Below are 19,924 nucleotides of genomic sequence, written 5' to 3' on the forward strand. Positions count from 1 at the left end.
CACCCATTATGCGGGTGACGAAAAGGTTGGCATTTTAGCGAAGAGTGGATGAATGAGGGTAGATCAAACGGTTCAAACGCAAATATGTATAAAGAAAAACGAAAAGGTATTGATTGGGCTCTACACACAGATGTAACAAACAAATGGAACAGTGAATGAGAAAGATGAAAAGGTTAAAAACTCAGCAAATTGAAGATAATAATTACAGCTGCGTATGTAAACATGGTTAAATTTAAAGGAGCATTGTACTTATCAATGGCTTTTGTAAGCGACTCATAGACCTAAATTTCAAAAAATGATGATTAGATTAGTTCCCGTTTTTCCCGTAAGACTTCAGTATATAGTGGCGCGCTCTCTAACACTTATTTATCAAAAGTTACACTACAGTACTAGTTTGTTTTAGGAGTTCTACAGTGAACATTGCAGATTTGCTCTGCGTAGGTAGGCTGCTACGCATGACGTTCGCAGACTGCCTTACCTTACAGAATACAAAATTAGACACCAAGTGAACGCATCCTAACCAAATGTTTGTTTATTTGTTGGTGGACGTCATATGGGTACTATTCCTGGAGTACCTATATTTGTTCGCTTACACAACCGTTTATTAATAATCGTTTTAATTTGAATCTGTGATGCTAATTCCTATCAGCCCAATGCCCCGTGGTCTGTGGGCAAGATGACGTCGGTGTGACGTTGATTTGTACTGGCACTTCTACAGTTTTCATTCAAATTATAAACAATTTGAAATGAAGGTACGGCATAGCCTAGTTGAAGTGTGCAATAAAAGTCTAATATATACTTATCTTATAAGTATGTAGTACGTGAATATACTTCTGCGAATCTGCGAAATACCCTATATCCCTATAACTGAGATTGCTATTAAAAAAATAATTAGGTATCAATCATTTCACACTAACATCACATCATATGATAGCTATGAAGAAGGCATAATTTATTCTTGAATCAATGTATTTTAATGTTTTGATTTATTTTCCAGCGTTTATAATAGGAGAACTGAAACAGTTCTCCGAAACAATTTCATTAACTCACAAGTAGCATTGAATGATTTAATACAAAGTCGAACTATGCTTTTTTATACTGAATGCCAGGAGTGTAATGTTCCTTCAGTATATACCTTTTTTCACGAGGAAAGACAGCTGATACAAACAAAAACTTCCCTTATTCGAATGTAATAAGGGTCCTGTCAGATGTCTTTCCCCGTGAAACAAGGTATAGGTATTATTATGTACCTATGTATTGCATCGTGCTTATTGTAGATAAATTCTTCCAGGGACTTTAATTATGGGACCAACAATGAAATCGCGAAAAAATTGCGTTTTCATATATTATATTACTTACAGTAGGTATTTCAAGCAACTTTCGGTTCGGACACACATTTACGAAACATGCCGCGTGATATATGTATGTGCTATATTTTATATTATATTTTTAAATATGCCTTCTGAATCAAATAAATATTAAGGCTCTGTTTCACAATGTCTGGTACCTGTGAGATAAAATACATGCTGTCACTCTCTGTTATTATTATTTTGACAGTGATAACATGTATTTTATCTCACAGGTAGCCACTAACCAGACATTGTGAAACAGGGCCTGAGTATTAAGTAATAAGATTAATTAAAAGCTAAGTCCATCTATGTATAAACTACAAATATACAAACTCAGCTTTAAAAGGGCCTTTTCTCTCGTTAACAATTAACAAAGTAACCCTTAACGTCTGGACATCGTCACCGTGTTACATGCAATGTTTACATTCAGCGATGTTTGAGTAACTGCCAGTGTTTTCAGGTCACGAACAATGGGGTTACTCTTACATGCCAAAACACAAAGTCTCAGAAAGCCGTCACGTTTAATGCAACGAGATAGAATAGTGGTTAGCGCAGCGTTTCGTATTCGTGAAGCTAGAGTGAGTCTTCAGTTTCGACTACAACGAAAAAGTTCTCGTTTGTAGGTCAGTTTGTAATCATAATCTTCAGTGACGGGTTGAGAAATTTGGCTAAAATGAGCCTTGTTGTGAACAGTTAAAGGTTGATTCATTTATTAAATATACTGACATCTATATCATTAAAGAGATTATTGTGGTAAGTCCTAAGTTTCAGATTTAAGAAATACAAAAACATTACCCTCCTCCTTCGGCAGTCGGGTAAAAATGAATGACATACTCTTATAAGGAAAAGTTTTTAGTAATATGTAATGTTTTTTGTTTGTTGCTCTTCTTCAATGTTTGGGAAATTAAGGGATATAATGAAATTCGGTAGTACGTACATTACATAATAACATTGAAACTCTATTGACAGTGGACATGCTGTCAGTAGAGTGAGCGGCACTTGACTGACAGCTGTCACTTTGTAGACTTTACTACAGAAAGTGTGCAAGGTCCATTAGACCTCAAATAAAGGTTCTTCCCACATCACGAACAAAAACGTCACCTTAGACAGGTTCATTGGGTATAACCACTAACCAGCCTTTCTTGTCAACCTATTTACACTCAATAAGCTTTTAAGATTGAAAAAATACACTTTTATTAGGTATAAAGTATAAAGAATTTAGGAAATAACTTAGCTGACCCACTTACTGAGCATTTTCCTTCTCTGAAGATAATGGTTCTTTCAGAAACTTTTCTTTTTAACTTAAAATACTGGTTGAAAGGGGACTTAAAGATTACGGTCTATACAATAGGTACCTACTTATACTTACATAGAAGGCGGTGGTATCACTATAGCTTACGAAAAACGGACACAGGAGAGTTTTCATGCAATCGGTAGGTAGATTTATAATTATGGAGTCAACGTGTAAACGTGTTTCGGAGTAGATACCACTATTAGGAAAACGGTGTAGACGCCCTCCGGCTAAATGGGATGACTACTTGCCAAAGCTGGCTGGTAATGATTGGATGCGGAAAGCTTTAGATCGCATCCAGCGGCGTGCTTTGGGATAGGCCTACGTCCAATAGTGGATATAATAAGTTCTATAGGCTGATGATTATGCATTATTTATGCAGCAGTGCTAGCCAACTTCAACTAAAGTACGACCTTATCTCGTTGTATAGTGTACCGATTGTATGACACCATGACAGCTATCGTTGATTCGTTTTCGGTAAGCTATACTAACTAACCCCTCCCGGTCTTTCTCAAAGCGGGAATTGAAAAGTTTCATAATATGGTAAGCAGATTACGGACTACACTTTCTTTAGCAAAATTGTAAAGTAGGATAGTCACGACTCATTTAATAAAAAAATAATGTAGGTAGGTATTTCATACGTAGACTATTTCAAGAGTTGATTAATTGACTAGAAGATTAAGAATATTTTTTCTTATACTAGGTAACATAGGTATTTGTATGATGCACAAAATAGGAATTGCTTGGAGCTCCACAAACGATGGTGCACCTAATACCTTGCCCCGCGTGCCTTACCGCAGCATGACCACTATCAACGGAGGGCAGCTAAAATATGCAGAGAAACTTACACAGGTAGGATACTAGGATATAATGGGCACATACCTCAAGATTTGCAACAACGTAACAACAAAGAGCTTGCACCCACTTGCCATCTCTGATGTAGTTAACAGCTTACGTCTATTTAGATTCCACCAAATGCCATTGCCAAGGAATCCATTACGCAAACGTCTATCTTTACTTGTTCGTTATGAATGGGATAGTATATTTAGATTGTCCACAATTTTCTGAGTCACCAGCGTTAGTTGGTATCCCATGGTCCATTTGTTATGTTGTGCTTTTGAAAGTCATGTCTTTGAGGACATGCTGTATGTCAAACTAATGGGCAGGATGACCGTGTGAACGTTGAAATATAATACATTGCTTTTTAATATTTTTGTCAGTGAGTTTTGCTTCGCCCTCATAGGGTTTCCCGGAGATATCACGGGACAGAATAAATTATCATACTTCATCGTCATCATCGTTAGCGCTGTATCGCTCAATGTTGGGTATGAAGGATAAGCCTTCTTTTGTGTACGTTTTTTTATCCTGAGGGGTCACTAAATGACGAAAAACTAAGTTTCCGTGCGCTGCTGCGCGAGCCACGACTCTATACTCTTTAATTTTCATAGGTGAGAGAAGTACCAAGGATCATGTGTGCATACCTTGAAAAGAACTACCAGCGTAGGTGTATACGTTTTTTGTCGTTTTTGTAACAACAAAGTAAGGAATATCACAGTTTTTAGCACATTTTCCGCTCCCGTGGAAATGGAATCCGCTGACCTAGAAAATGTGCCAATTTTGATGGATTAAAGCGAGCCCTTTAATCTGTTTTTTTCGAGCTGCGGCTCACGTAGCATCAGATTATACACTGGGACGTGCTGCTCATGTGTAAAAAAAGTTAGTAAAAGGTAAAAAACGTTTATTAACAAATTGTTTGAGTACATTTGTAATGTGGCTGCAAATTCCACACTAGGCGAACCTGTATCGTGGAACTTAGGAGGAGATATATTTTTGTTTTATTTAGGTACTACACTCGCGAGCAATGTAAAAGTTCCCATGTCATAACATTATTAGTCCTAAGTAAACGGAAAAAGCTAGCTTAATTACACCGTCATCAATATTGAAGTAAATTTAAAAAACAGCGCATCAGAATATGACTATTGAGAACTAAATCTTTTATTAATCAACTTTTTTTAACCACTTTTGGTAAGATGATGTACCTACTTAAACTAAGTTTCTAGGGACAAGCCGGCCTAGTGACACCCTTAATTATATTAAATCTTACCGTTTTCGAAAATATTAAATTCATTCTGTGCCATTTGCATTTGCTTCTGATGTTTCGCCGTCTGCTATCATTTTCGTTTATTGTATTTTTAGATACTGTTATTAAGTTAATCAATCTCATTAATATTCTTCATATTAAGAATCAAGGCAGATAGTTTAAACGATTTAATAAAGACCACAAGGCGATCGCGTATATTTTAAATTATTTTTCAATACTTTTGTATAATTATTTCGATTTTGTATCGTGATAGCGAGGTTATTAACATTCTTGAAAAATGGCCGCGCCATTTTTGGTAAAATGCTCACGTAATTGTCAACTTCTTACAAGTTAATTTCATTAACCTTTCCAGTTGTGACGTGATTTATGATACGAAATTACTTAAATGATAATGACAGTTTGTATAAATAGGCAGTCATTACTTATTCATGAAGGCTTTTGAAGCAAGCATTAACACTTTATTTCATTTTTACATTTTTATTGCGAATTTAATACAATACAGAGGTTTATTAATAACATAATATCTTCAGGTATCGTACAATATAAAATCATTACTAAAGCCACCAAACCTGAAAAGATGTTATTTTTTTCGGGATTTGTTTAGAATGTCAAGCTGTGTGAAACTCTTTGGATTTCAATATCCCTAAACCCGTTACAACCTACGTCCTAAGATAATACCTATCATTTCTACAGGGTGTTGCAAAGTAGTAAGAAAAGTAAGCCTGGGTGACTCAGGGGGTCTTGAACAAAGTTTGTTCTACGACTTTTACAAATTCATAGTAAGTAAGTCACGAGACTAACAAAGTTTATATGGAGAAACAAAATAAGTTTTTATTCATTTTTGAATAACCTCCTGAGGCATCAATTTATCGGCTTATTATTACCACTTCTGCGACACCCTGTTTAAAAGGTTAAAATAAGAAGTCCCGTAAATGTTATTGTACTTAGAGATGTATTTATAGCCCAGTTCCCGTCGATACAACGTCAATACTTTGTGGGCGTACACACATTGTACTACTTCTTGATCACAGGAACTGTGGGTACACTCGGCAAAAGAGTATAATATCTAATAATATAATATTTATTTGCACACCAAAAACATTACGTAATAACATTATTACAATTTGACGTAATGTACAAATGGCGGTCTTGTTGCTAATAGAGCGATCTCTTCCAGACAACCTTTGGATTGGCGGATAGAAGACGTAGGATAGAAAGTTAGTTGACGTTAATTAAGCATAGTACCTACGAGTATGTAGGTATGTATCTATGAAATAATTCATTCATCTTCTATCGTCCACGCATAACTGTAGGTTTATAGTGCAAATAAAAACTAGTAAGTACTTATGGGGACTAAATATATTAACAGCTGAACGAAAAACAGAGGGGTTTTAAGTTTACTAGTTAGTTTGATATAGGTACTAGGCGAACTATATTAAGTACACAACTTATAACGTACCTACCTTCGACATAAAATGCATGCCGATAATTTCTGAATGATAATTTTATTTAAGCTTGATTTAAGTTTAGCCAGTGCTAAATTTCAAATTTGTTTCGTCAGAATAATTTTATCTTCAATATTATAATATATTATTCTAAAATCTGTGTTCTTCATTGTACAGTGTACAGTAAGTAGGCTATCAGAATTCCTATCGAACAATGGATGGAGAAAGTTTATTGGTTCGTAAGGTGTAAGCTTCGAATATGGTGGTCTCGTTCGAAAGATACTTCGTAATAGAAGGACTATTTCCGAATTATGAGGCAAAATTTACTGTATGAGGAGTACGATTAAATTAATTTAAAAAAATGTATACTTTGAATGGCAAGTCGAAGGCGTGGCACAGGACCGGCGGTCACAGTGGAAATCTACACTTCGAGCCCTATTTTCCTGATTAGGGATCCAAGGACCTGATGATGATGATGATGATGATGATGATGATACTTTGACTTACTTATTACTACTTACACTGATTAATATCATATTGATAAAGGTAGGTACTTGAGGGATAATGTTAAGATATTACGGTCTTCAAATAAATCTAATGGAAGTTATTACCTGTACACTAAGAACCTGAGGTCTGGATAAAAGTGATCAGTGTGATTTATTTACTTACTGCAAACTCAATTAGATATTGAGTTGGATTATAAGGCCAGGTCAGATTTAATTGGATTACTTAGTAGGAACACTAGATCATAATTGAATTAATGATACATATTACTAAGTATTTACATAATTACAGAGTAGCAATGTTTCCTGCGCCTCATAGTTTTGATGGTCACTTTTAGAAGAATATTTAATATACAAATATTTTCTTCTTATCTTGAATAATAAACTACGTATAACATAATACAAGAATCTACAGTCCGTTTCATATAACTATATTTTTATATAAGATACACTTTTGTACCTTCTCAATGACACTGATCGCCTTTTATTTATTAAAAAAAATCTAGTTTATGTTTGCTACTTTGAAAGCGTACTATATACATATAAAGAGACCGTACCCCTCTTTTTCACCGGCACTGCGATTTCACTTGATAATGCCGGTTGCAAAGAACTTGCAAAAAACTCATCCATAAATCATTCGATTGAACTGGAAACCACGGAGACTGACTCATCCAGAAGTTCTCTATGAATAAAATACAATCAATAAACTTATCAACACCACAACTATATTAAGATATTTCTGTGAGAATTTCAGAAACCAAAATGGCGCCAAATCGGTTGCTAGCTGTCAAACCGAACTTCACTAACAACCAATTAGCGACGCGTACAAATTCGAAAAAAGAACACGAACGTATAGCTGAAGCTATAGCCAAACTGTAACCGAGTTGATTTACAACAGATGACTGCGGCTATAAATAAATCAACAGGTGTTAAAGTTTAGATCCGTGGCTATATTAATAAACAGCAACAACAAATTTTGCTATAAAGCTTTGGAGAAAAAGTGGAAATCGTCAGAGCCCTGGCGTCAGTCCAATGCCCCTTCCGTTGGGGAGGCGGCCCAAGTAGATGGGAGAAGCGTTTTTAGAATAGAATGAAATACTACTTTATTAATTTCACTAAACACAACATAAATTTATTGAAAGAAAAAATACTCAATTGGCGGCCTTATCGCTAAAGGTGATCAAAAGAAAAAAATGAGGAAAAGGAAAAAAGGAGTAAATGAGGAAGGTGTACAAATAGCGGCGTAAACATTCAAATCAACAATTATGCATTTTTGTGGATGGGAGTCGAAGTGGCGTAACGGATAAGATCTCGGCTCTCATTCGGGTTACGATGGGTTCAAATCGTGGTATGTACCAATGAATTATTTAGAAAAAAAGTTTTTGAATTTAAATAAATACAATTAATTATAACACGTGCTTTCACGGTAAAGGAAAATCTGCACATTTAGAGAGAGAGAGAAAACTGCAATACGGCTCACCTCGAACTACCTACCATCATACATTTAACAGAGTGCTTGTTCCTGCAATCGCTGGATAATCCTCTTTCATAACATTCAATCAGTGTTTTTTCACTATGAAAAAGTCCATGAATATCGTTTCCCATTGCAATGGAGTTTATTTTTCAGTTTTTCCGGAGGCGACAAATCATATCATATTTTTTTGGATTTTATGCTCCTGAATTTAATAATTATATTATAATGTATATTTTATTATTTTACTTGACATAACGTCCCAGTCATCCACTATATCCCATACCACGGGGAAAGACATCTGACAGAACCCTTATTACATTCGAATAAGGGTAGTTTTTGTTTGTATCAGATGTCTTTCCCCGTGGAATGGAATATAAACGTTTAATAAATATAATTACAATTAATCATCGAAAAAAAAAACGTTGGGATTTGTATTGCAATTAAGTGTCTATGTCGCAGCCGGATCGTATAATCCGCCGTATTACATTACGGCTGGCCGCATTACAACACAGGGCCGCTTTGTAATGCGCCGGATCAACGTTTAGCCGCATTGTCATTTCAATACGTTCTTCAATACGGCGGCCCACGTTTAGGCGCATCGTACTACTACTGAATTGTAGGGTAACAATGTCCATACTAAGCATGAAATTACATGTGAAGGATTTTTGTAATCATAATAGAGTAAATCTATCATATGGACTTCCATTAAAGTATCAAAATACTGTTAATGGGCACTACTCGGATTGTAGGATCTCCGGAATTATTATTCTTCATCATCAACATCTGGACGTAGGCCTCTCCCAAAGCACACCACTGGATGCGATCTACAGCATTCCACATCCAATCATAACCAGCCACCTTTCGCAAGTCGTCACCCCATCTAGCCTGAGGGCGTCCCACACTACGTTTACCTCGTCGCAGTCTCTTCAAGTTCAAATAAGCTTTCCCAGCCACATTTATATTTTTTGACCCAGTAGTATTATCTGGAAATCCGCCGACCAGCAGAATCCATGGTCACTTTAGCCGATTGATGTGCGTTATATCTTTTGTACGTTTTTCACTGTACCGCATTGATCGGAATGGAAATTATTTAATTTCACGTGAAAATTGTTCTTGAAGTACTGTTTACTAGCATATTTAACACGATTTCTTCGTTGTAATCATCATCAAATATCTGTATCCAACGCCATTATTGTTGTTATGTCAAGCAGCGCCACGAGTGTTAAAAATCAAAACTAAAACTTTCAAAGCGGCGGCTAATCTCTCGCCGTATTACATAACGGCCAGCCGTATTGAATGACGTATGATGTCGAATACAATCCGGCGCATTTTCATTCAGCCGTATTCAATACGGCTAAACGTTGATCCGCCGCATTACAAAGCGGCTCTGTCTTGTAATGCGGCTAGCCGTCATGTAATACGGCGGGTTATACGATCCGGCTGCGACATCTACACATACATAAATGAGTTTGAGGTAACACATTGCGAGGTTTCCTAACTTAGTTTCAACGTTTCAACTTCCGCTACACGGGTTCCTTATCGACGTAGACGAACGTCACTGTATTACGATTTGCCATAAACACGGCGCTGTGATTGGTGAAACGCGCATTCAACGAGTTTATCGACCACAATAACAAACCCGTGTAGCGGACGGAATTATAAAAGTTAGCGACAGAATAAAAATATTTTTTTTACAGATTCGTCATATTACTTTTTTTCCAAGATAAGCCGAAGATTGTGAAACCGGCGATCCTACCGCTGTTCTTTATGACTTGGCCCAATGTCTTTCGGCATGTATTTTGAAACATAAAGGAATTTCGACTGAAAGTATTCTGAATATTTCAGTTCTAACGTCCTTTGGTGGCCGTGATTCAAGTTTAAGCCTCTGACCAATAATAAAGTAGTATTACAAGATACCTTTTTTATCTACAGTACATGCTGAGCTGGCTACCTCTTACCTACCTACTATTGGGCATTTTTTTACCCAGGATTTTTTTAATATAGGTATGAGTGTGAGATGTGTATCTACAGAGGGTTGCAAAAGCAATTTTAAGTAATAGTTAGCTGAAAGGGGATGGCTCAAGGGGTAATTTTGAACGACTTTTGTTATACAAATATAATTTTCGAAAAAAAATGGTATAAGCGTTAAGTACTGTTTTTTTTTTCAGAATGACTAGATGAAACACACTTTTTCGGCTTTTTGTAACACCCTGTATAGAAAAAAAAACAGATCCTGTTCGTCATTGGACGCCCTGAAAATTACACACATCAACAATGTTGGGGTCCAGCGGAAAATTGCAACTTAATTACCCTTTTCCCAACTGATCACCATTGGTACAGGATTAATTAATTACTTTTTCTAATCATTAAGAATAACCCAACCCAATATGGAGGTATAAGAAAGTTAGATACCTACATATAATATTCTTTAGGTATTTGTACACAAACAATAACAGAAGTAACATAGTTTATATACTAACGCAACGGTATAAAGTGCCGCTTAAAGCGATTTCTTCAAGATAACGAACTTTACCAAAAATTGAGAATATGGATGTTACTAATTTACTATGTCATGTAAAAACTTGTGGACGTAAACTTCGCCCAGCACCGCTGATATCGGATTATTATAAGCATATTTACAGGCATCATCATCATCAATAAAAGACAGTTCAAACACAATAACTAACATTCACACGAGAACACATATACAGTGATCAGCTGGTACACGCCCAAATTGGCAACGTCGCACAGACAAATTACGCCATAAATCCTGTCGGACGTCGCCAAGGTGTTGCCAGTTTTACCTACATGGGCAGAAGGCGGTAAATTTTACCAAAAATGGCACACCCAACAGTTTAACGAGCATCAAGTAATTTAAGTTCACTTAAAAGCTAATTTAGATTTAAAAGCCCCGGCATGACCAGTTTGCACCTTAGGAAACTTTCAACCTGCTAATCGGTTGGGATTTAGCGTGATCAGTTTTATGATATGATAGGTACTCTACCTATGACCAACTTTATAATGTAGTATCTACGCCTATAGCTATAGCTTAGCTAAGTCATCGCTAGTACTACTAACAGTTGCGATTAATATTAAAATAAATACCACCTATGTTTGTTTATTTCTACAATTTAAGATGCATTTTTAATTTATTTCAGCTATATACTCCGCGCTTCCGGGACGCAGACCAATGAATAAATCAACTGCTAATTTCTTTAGAAATAAAACTTGTCATAGTCGATCAAACCAGTGATTCGTTTGAAGGACTAGAATAAAACAATTTCGACCGCACAGTTCAGCCTTGTTAGATTTTCAAAGAAAGTGGCGCCAACATTTACATCAGATTTATCTGTGTAAAGCTGGACAGTCTTGGCACAAAGTTTTGGTGGAGTAATAAATTTGATGATTTCTGTGATTTTTCCGATGTTTTCCGGTGTGGGTGACATAATTATTTAAATGGCTCTGAGATTTAAAATAAATAGTTTGGCGCCATGGTTCTGCCTTCCGATTTCGTTTTCATAGTGAGTACTTACGGGGTTTGCAATGTGCGAAACCGAAAAGTTTAAGTTTACGTTTTTTTCTGTCATCTCCATATATTATCCGTCAAAATTTTCACGATAGTTTTTGCTAAAGGCGCCACTTTGCATGCGAGAAAACGAAAACTTTTATAGTTTTCGCAGTGGACCAGGGTGGTGGGAAATGGTCCAAACTTACGAAAGCAGTTTAGACCTTGGGGATATTCACAAAGGTTCCACTCGAGGAGCCAGGTGTACTTACACCCCCACAGAGAATAGAATATATAGTTTTCAATAAACTATTTGATAGTAAGTATGCTGAAAAACCTGTACTAGACGTACCTACGTAGTTATCGATATTTACGCTTGTTATGTATAGGTAATTACGGCGTATTGTGGTAATCATGTTTACAATAGCATTTTCGAATACAGGAAGCTGTGGCGAGGATATTAACTTTGTATTGTACTGTCGGCAACCACACGCATAAAACTATGGTGTGAATCGTTTGTATGTAGTGCGTCATAAGCGTTAAATTTGAAATATTTTGATGATGTAAAAATTACGTATGTTTACATAAATTTGTGATCCCTTGCGGGGTAGGCAGACTTGCATTGTTCCACCCTCTTTTCACCTGACAGGTCCGGCTTCCATTCCCAGACGCAGCAAAAATATTTCATTTTATGGGGGAGTGGAGAGTAACGTAATTTCATGTTCTCAGGGTTATGAAACCCGCAGTTTGTATGTAAATAGGTATTACTGCATAATCATATTTACTTATTGACTACTTGTGAATAATACTCAATAAATAATAATAATAGTTAATAATAGTCTAGGCGTACGCCATCATAAATATAAACCAAATAATTTTACGCCTTTTGTACTTACATTGTACGATCGAACAATATCCCAAATCATACTTTCGCAGAGAGCAAAGGTCGGTTGTATACCTAATTTACTATATACAGATACATAATACAGAACTATGACTAGGTGTTTATATGGTTTTTTGTTGTTACTGTACTACTTAGTTATAAACTTAAACAGTAATCTTTTAGTGTGCGACAAGAGTGTCACTTAATGCTAATATTTTAAATAAATACTTAGGTAGGTACATCACGTTTATACATACATACATAGGTATACTATTTATAACAACTAAAGCCTAGAAAGCAGATATTTTAGAGGTCAAATCCCTTTGAACTATCTTTTATGAAGTGTACGCGGTACTTGAGACCTAAAGGTTTGTGTGAAGAGCCTTCACCAGGCCAAGGTCTCCGATAAGCCTTCAGGTTCACCGATAAGAGCTTTTTTAAGTACATAGGTCACGAGTTTCGTGGGGTCACTCTATGCTTCGGAACGATGACGATGTTGCAACAAATGGACCAATATCGTGACAGCTTTCCGCATCTTTGTATTTCAACGAGCAAAGGTAGAAGGCCTAGCACGGGGCGCAAGACGTGACAAAAGTTTTGCGTCGCGCACACTCACATCGAGCGGCTTATAGAGGTACTTATTGATTATAGGTAGGTAACTATTTTTGTTTCAGAACTTAAAAATGATATTCGAAAATTAAGACGCTAAAGCACTTAACACAAAGAACATGTGTTGTTTTTTACATAAACACACCATAACTAAACCGAATAGAATTCTGAATTTGCAGAAAGAAAGCAAATATATATATTCGAAGATTCGCCCGAGTTCAATTAACTCATAGCCGTGTTTGTACTAACCACGACCTGAGGCCTCTAGCGGATTTCTAAAGATTTTCAATTTGCAATACCTTATTTACAAATCCGATCCAACAATGAGTGGCTAATAAACGGTACGATGGCACTTTTATTGAACTGAAGTACTTCATTTCTGAGTACCAAGTATTACCACTACAGAGTTTCTTGACCCAGTGTGAATCATCTGCGTAGATCTATATCGCCCGAGTGATAGGTGCTTCTTAGAATTGGCGTACTAACTCCGAATGGGTTTGATTCGAAGTTTTGAAGAATCGACTGTTAGGTCCCGTTGGCTGTTCCCGGAGTTTATTATCTTTGGATGCCTCGATCGTTGCGATTCATTTCATCCAAATTGTTTCGCCGAATCACTCTCTTTTATATTTAAATTCTCAAACCTAATGGCAGTCACTATATACTTTAGTAGGGCAAAACACCCAGTAACTGACCATGTGCCAGTAACTGACCACCTTCCTCTTCAACTCCAATAAATAAGAAATATAGCCAAGCAGGGCCATCTAGTGAACATCCAGTCTATTTTGTGGTTCATTGAGAGCATTACTGATACAAAAGATTTTGCCAGCCGCCAACAGATGGATAGTGAGCGATCGAAAAAGTTCAGTTGGCGCGCGAACCGAGTAAATTGCAGTTGTGCGTAACGTATTTGTTAAGGTAAGTGAATTTTTTAATCGTAAATTTTACCATTAAAAAAATTGAAATCAATGAAAGAAAAAGTTATACCATATAGATTTAATTATAGAGATTACGTTTTTGATAAGATTAAGCTTGTTTTTTCCCGTTTGATTGTTTTTAATGGGGTTGACAGTTACTGGACGACAAAACAGCGATTTTCCAATAACTGACCACCTATGTCGGTTATTGGAATTTTTGGTTGAAGCTGAATTTAGGCAAAAAAAGAACGTAATATTAAAGCTCATATGTGCCATTTTCTTGTGTCAAAATATGAGCATTCTATCTTCACTCCTTCCATTTACTGTCATAGGTGGTCAGTTATTGGGTAAATTGGTGGTCAGTTACTGGTATTATTATATATGACATATTTTTACAGCTTTCAGCGAGCTGAAAAAGCGCCAAGATAGCAAAAAAAGTATAGAAAAGGCAATTCCACTTGTCTGAGACAAACTAGGATCAACAAGACATTCCAAAATGATTCAGGGTGACATGCAAGCACCTTTTAAAATCTAGGGAATTCAAACAGAAAGTCCAAGTTTGTTCCAGATTCGGTATTATCTGATGAGGAAGATAAAAACGCTAGAGGAGCATACTATCAGCCAAGGATTATGTGGATTCTCCAGGATAAAGACAGATGTCACCATTTTTCCTTAAAGATAATCCTTGGAGCAGTCCCTTCAAGAATGCAAGACCAGGAGACAAATGGCTTTTGCCATCTCACTCTATGAAAAGGTACTCAAATGCTATCTTCAGAACAGCTGAAGGCGTACCTAACCAATGCCAGCGCTTGTGAACCAGATGAAATTGGTTCCCCGAGCACAAAGCACTTGGCGAACAAGACCAAAATGATGCTATTAATGACCCAACCCGAATATACGTTACCAACGAACGCGCCTCCACATTTGTCCAAAGACAGGCAAAGCCACTTCAGCAAAATAGGAAAAAGAAAGCATCACTACAATGCTAGCACCCTCAGCCGGTGCACCAACACGCCCTTCAATTGCCTTATGAACGGCCAACGGATTTCAAACAGAACGGTAAAATTGGCTCACGAGAAATGGGGCCTTCTTCTATAAGTTGTTACCACGACCAACACCCCAGCCATTTGGAACCGATACCACAACTATCCGGAATCCACTGGCAACGCTATACCATCATTAGCGGACACATTAGTCCAGCAGCAGAAAATGCAGAAAGTACAGGGATTTCTGCTTGAGTGACGCCTCTTCAACGAGGCAAAGATTCCCTGTCCCCCTTGCAGAAATGACTACTCCTGTCTTTGGCCAAATACTTACGTTCAACAGCATCATAAATATTCCAAGTGAATCATCAACAAAGTCATTGAAATTTCGTTCGTCAAGGCATCCATCTTTGTATACTGAAAAAGTAACCCCCAATATCTGATTCGGTCATAATTACAATGGCTAGCCTCAATGACTCTTTTAGCCGCACTGAAAGTCTCTGGGTGGGGTTTCAGCAATAACGAAAACCATCTGTCTCTGGTCCTACATCCCTGAATGGACCGGCGGGGAAAGGGCCTACTTTTCCGGCGGGGAATTTATGTTTTCCCAGGCCGACAATACAATCCGCCACGATTCCTCCTCCTCACCAGTTGATACCGAATATGGAAAAGACTGGCTTTAGCGCTTGGATTCGCTACTTTATATTTAAGAAAATGCTCGTTTCTGGCACCATGAATGCTTCATGGGCCTGTCCCACTGATCCTGGCTTGTTCCGGACAAACAAAATCGCCCTTTCTATGACTTATCTGAAGGTACTACATTGGGGCCTCTTAATCTCCCTGAAAGCTGTAAATTTAAAATGCGTGTTCACTTTGTGCATGTGTGTTTATTCCTTTGTTTTTAGTATTTAACAAAAATGCATAAACTTGTGTTTTTAATGAATAAATGGTTGATTATTAGGATAAAATATCATTTCAATTATGCATTAAGCTGATGAATTCATTTAATGCACTTTTCAGTTAAGAAACCTTGAGCAAAAGTGATGTGTCACACATTAAAAGAGACCAGAGGATCGGTACTATTATATAAAGTAATCAAATAAATAAATAATAATAAGATTTAATGATAATTCCATTTTTAAATCATTTTAAATTGGTGGTCAGTTACTGGCATCGAGTGTGGTCAGTAACTAGATTTTAGTGGTCAGTTACTGGGAAAATCACTACTTTTTGTTTGCAAAAATATATAAAAAAATGAGTAACTTCTACATGTTTGCTATTTACTCAGGAATGTAGCTCTGTTATTCTAGTTTTTAAAACAAAAATCGGATTTAATAAGCGATAATAATTGAGCCCGCTACAGACAAATTACTGGAACAACTCCCTTAAGGTGGTCAGTTACTGGGTGTTTTGCCCTACCTATTTTGTTAACCTAGAAGTTTACGATTTCACAATTCTCAAACTTTATTACTTATCGGATTATCCGACCAGTTGGCGTAAAGAAGCTAAGGTATGGAATGCGCAATCCAAAGTTCAGTGTCAGATTTATTAATACGCTTTGCCCTTAAGATTTTTAATGTTTCTGGAACAGCTGTCGCATGACTCACTCGACATTGGCCGGAGCTCGCGGCGGGAATCACGAACGAATAATATCTCCCTCGAAACACGATAGCAAATAAACAAAAAGAAACACCCGAAAGCTCTCTTTTATTACACTTACTTATAACAACGCTATAGCCAGAGATCTTTGCATTAAGCTGTAGCAATAACAGTTGCCCGCTCTAGCCTATTTTCCGCTACGATAAACAGAATAACAAAGTGTTTGCTAACAGTGTTGCTGTTTCTGGAGTATTAGGGTTAAATATACAAAGGTACTCACGTTGTGCTGGTGCAGAGTTAGTACGACGTTGTCGAAGGCGGAGGAGTTTGACAGAGCTTCTGAACTCCCCCTGAGCAGCTCTGCTAGGAGATCAGCCCCCGGCCTCACTCCCGCCAGCTTTGAGGGAGATGACGTGGCTCGCACATGGGTAGGGCCACGGGGCCTGGTCCCGACACTGGTTCCCGAACCCGCACTCACTTTACGACCCGGCACTGTTGCGTCCGAGAAGCTCCTACGACCGACGTCCACTGAACGACTCGACGGAGCCTCTAAAGTCTTCCCGAACTTCCTCAACTGCTGCCGACGAGCCTCCACGTCAGAAGCGTCTGACGGGCTAAAAGGCGAAGGCGAAGCGGTCCGGTCGCGGGAATAAGAGTTCTCACTTTCACACTCTGACGGAGAGTCCCCTCGGGATGTCACACCAAACTTACGGCGAGCCCGGTAAGAGTCCTCATCTCTCTCGTCCGAACTTTGTTGAGACAGCCTCATTCGCCTCATTTTGAGGTCTTCGGAGCGAGGCCAAAGCAATGAAATCTGAGCTTCGCAAGGACTTGGTGGGCCATTAGCACATGAGTCATCGGACTTATCTCCGAGTAAAGATGATGTTCTCGCTTCAGATGAAAGCCGCATGTCTTGTAACGAGGTCTCACTGCTGTCTCGTTTTCCATTTACAGAACTCGGTGGGTCCTCTTCACCACCATCATCACTGGCTATCGTAATGTAAATGCCTTTTCGTCGTTTCGTCTTATCCAGAGGTCTTCTTCGCTCTCTGGAGCCGATTGGCACGGGCGTGCATGGGTTTTGAACGGCTGCTAGCAAACTAGCTACTTGCTCACTAGTAATTGTCTCGTCCTCTTTGTCGCGATCTAAAGATCCGTCAGATGCAGCATCTGAGCGCGACGGTTCCTCGGGGGTTAACTCCTGCGACCACTGTTTCACTATACACTCATACACTGGCACTGGAATAGAACTCTCTGAAGCATCTCGGGCTACGGGGAAAGACGCACAGTCACAGTCTGCATTAGCACAAGCATTCTCCGGAGGAGCGGGGAGCGGGGGGAACGCAAACGGTTGCGCTGGCTCGAGGGGAGAAGTTCCTTCACTGTGAGCCTGCGCACTGTCGGCTTGGGAGCCGTCACTCTCCTCGCGTAGTTCATGTAACACTCGCGGTGCCATTAATACGGGCAAGCTACTGGCTCCTGCTGGGGCTTTTTCCACCACCGGTGGCACTCGTCGCGGCAAGGGATGCGTCAGAGACCGAGCACCCAACTGTTTGTGAGGTCCATCGGGAGGCAGTGACCGTGGCGCCGGGGACGCGTGCGCTATGAGACCCTCGTCGGAGCCGACGGCCGAGTCCACCGACGCGACGGACCCCCCCTCCGTCGCCGTCTCCTCGGTGGCGAGGCTGGCGGACTCGGCATCAGTCCGGCTGGCACATGAAGCAGCAGGCTCCTCCTCAACCACTCGAACGGTCGGTCGCTTCCCGAAATCGAAAATCGATTGTTGTCGAGCCGTTGCACGCGCGACGTACTTGTCAGCGGCAAAGTCACCCTGAGAGAACGATGCACTTCTGTACGGAATAGTTTTTTGCGCGTAAGAGCCGACAATGGAGCGCGGTTCCACTCTGAAGAGGGTGATGTTGTCGGCGTCGAAGTCGGAGAGGGAGGCGCGGTCGACGGAGACGCCGCGGGGCGGGCTGTGCCGGTGGCGGGTGCGGGGGGGGGGGACGGGAGGCAGCACGGGCGCGGAGTGCGGCGGCGGCGGCGGCTCGGGCGGCGGCGCGGTGGCGGCGCGCGGCAGCAGGCGCTCGGTCAGAGCCTGCAGGCGCTGGTGGCGCGAGGGCCGCTCGTCGCGCGCGCCGCGGCCCAGGCGGCGCTGCAGCCGCTCCAGCGTGCGGCGGTCGGGCTTGGCGCGGCCGAGGCACGCCGCCACCGCCTCCTCGGAGCAGCAGCGGCACGGGCAGGCTCGCGGCGGCGGCGCGCGCACCACGGCGTAGCGCACGGCGCCCAGCGTCACGTACGGGGACCTGCGGCACGAGCGGTATATTTAGTTCGGACGCGCGCGCAACTCGCCGGAACGCTCGGCGGCGAGTGCGACGGATTTAGAGCGGCCGACGGAGCGCCCCTCCGGATTCCGGGAGGATTCCCCGCGACCCACTCTCGCTGATCGCTGCAGGAGTTATATCAAAACAGATGACTCGCATCGGATCTACTGCTGGCGCTTTGATGTCGCCAGGAGTCGGTCTGACCAAGCGATCAATCTGGCTCAACAGTTCCTGAACGTGGATGACAAATGGAATGTGGGAAATTACAAAAATAAGATAACATATTGGTGATATAATATTTCCGTGCAGTGTAAGTGTTTGGATGGCGGCTGAGGACGGCAGGTGGCAGACAGACAGACGGAAGACTCGCCGCTATAAATACTTGGACGCTGGCGAATTGACGACACCGCGACCTCGTAACAATGTTTACAATTTCTCCGATCCAGTTGCACTCAGCGGGCATAACGTAACTACTCGAATGTTACAAAACAATTTACGCATTTTGCGTTTATAATGTTCCCTAGCAACATGAACGTTTTCCTTGGTTGGCATCAGAATAATATGACTTAACATGAACACTGATAACTACTCTCCAACTCCCAACATCATCATAATCATTCCCGTGACATATGCCATATCCCAATCATATACCTCCTACAAAGGCAGGTAATTCTTCTTTCAAATTGTTTTTAAAAAGTTACTGGCACCAAACAAAAACAAACAAAACAAACCTGTTAAACTCTCTCCGCCGCCTGCTGCCATCTAGCGGCGAGCGCGGGCGCGCGTCGGACGCCATGTCACGTGACGCCTCGCATACTGCGCACGCGCACGCACGCCGTCAACGCATCTGGAACGGGACAAATATTGTTTTAACAATACAATAATTTATGGATTATATAGGTCTGTAGCTTTAGGAACGGGTGAAACGAAGAGTTCAAGATTGG

At 39.9% G+C, this 19,924-nt stretch overlaps 1 protein-coding gene across 3 annotated transcripts in view; it reads right to left on the reverse strand.

The window, feature by feature from the left end:
• Positions 1-19,924, reverse strand: part of LOC105381482 (rho guanine nucleotide exchange factor 17) — an 84,167-nt gene that overhangs the window by 37,621 nt on the left and 26,622 nt on the right. For all 3 annotated transcript variants that reach the window (XM_048621953.1, XM_038106782.2, XM_048621952.1), the window contains exons 2-3: positions 19,712-19,827; positions 16,937-18,962 (exon numbers count right to left, since the gene is read on the reverse strand). In XM_048621953.1, the coding sequence (XP_048477910.1) occupies positions 16,937-18,962; positions 19,712-19,776 (2,091 nt within the window). In that variant the 5' untranslated portion in view covers positions 19,777-19,827. The remainder of the gene's footprint in view (positions 1-16,936; positions 18,963-19,711; positions 19,828-19,924) is intronic.

The sequence above is a fragment of the Plutella xylostella genome, chromosome 7 (assembly GCF_932276165.1).
Source record: "Plutella xylostella chromosome 7, ilPluXylo3.1, whole genome shotgun sequence".
In the NCBI taxonomy this organism is placed as follows: domain Eukaryota; kingdom Metazoa; phylum Arthropoda; class Insecta; order Lepidoptera; family Plutellidae; genus Plutella; species Plutella xylostella.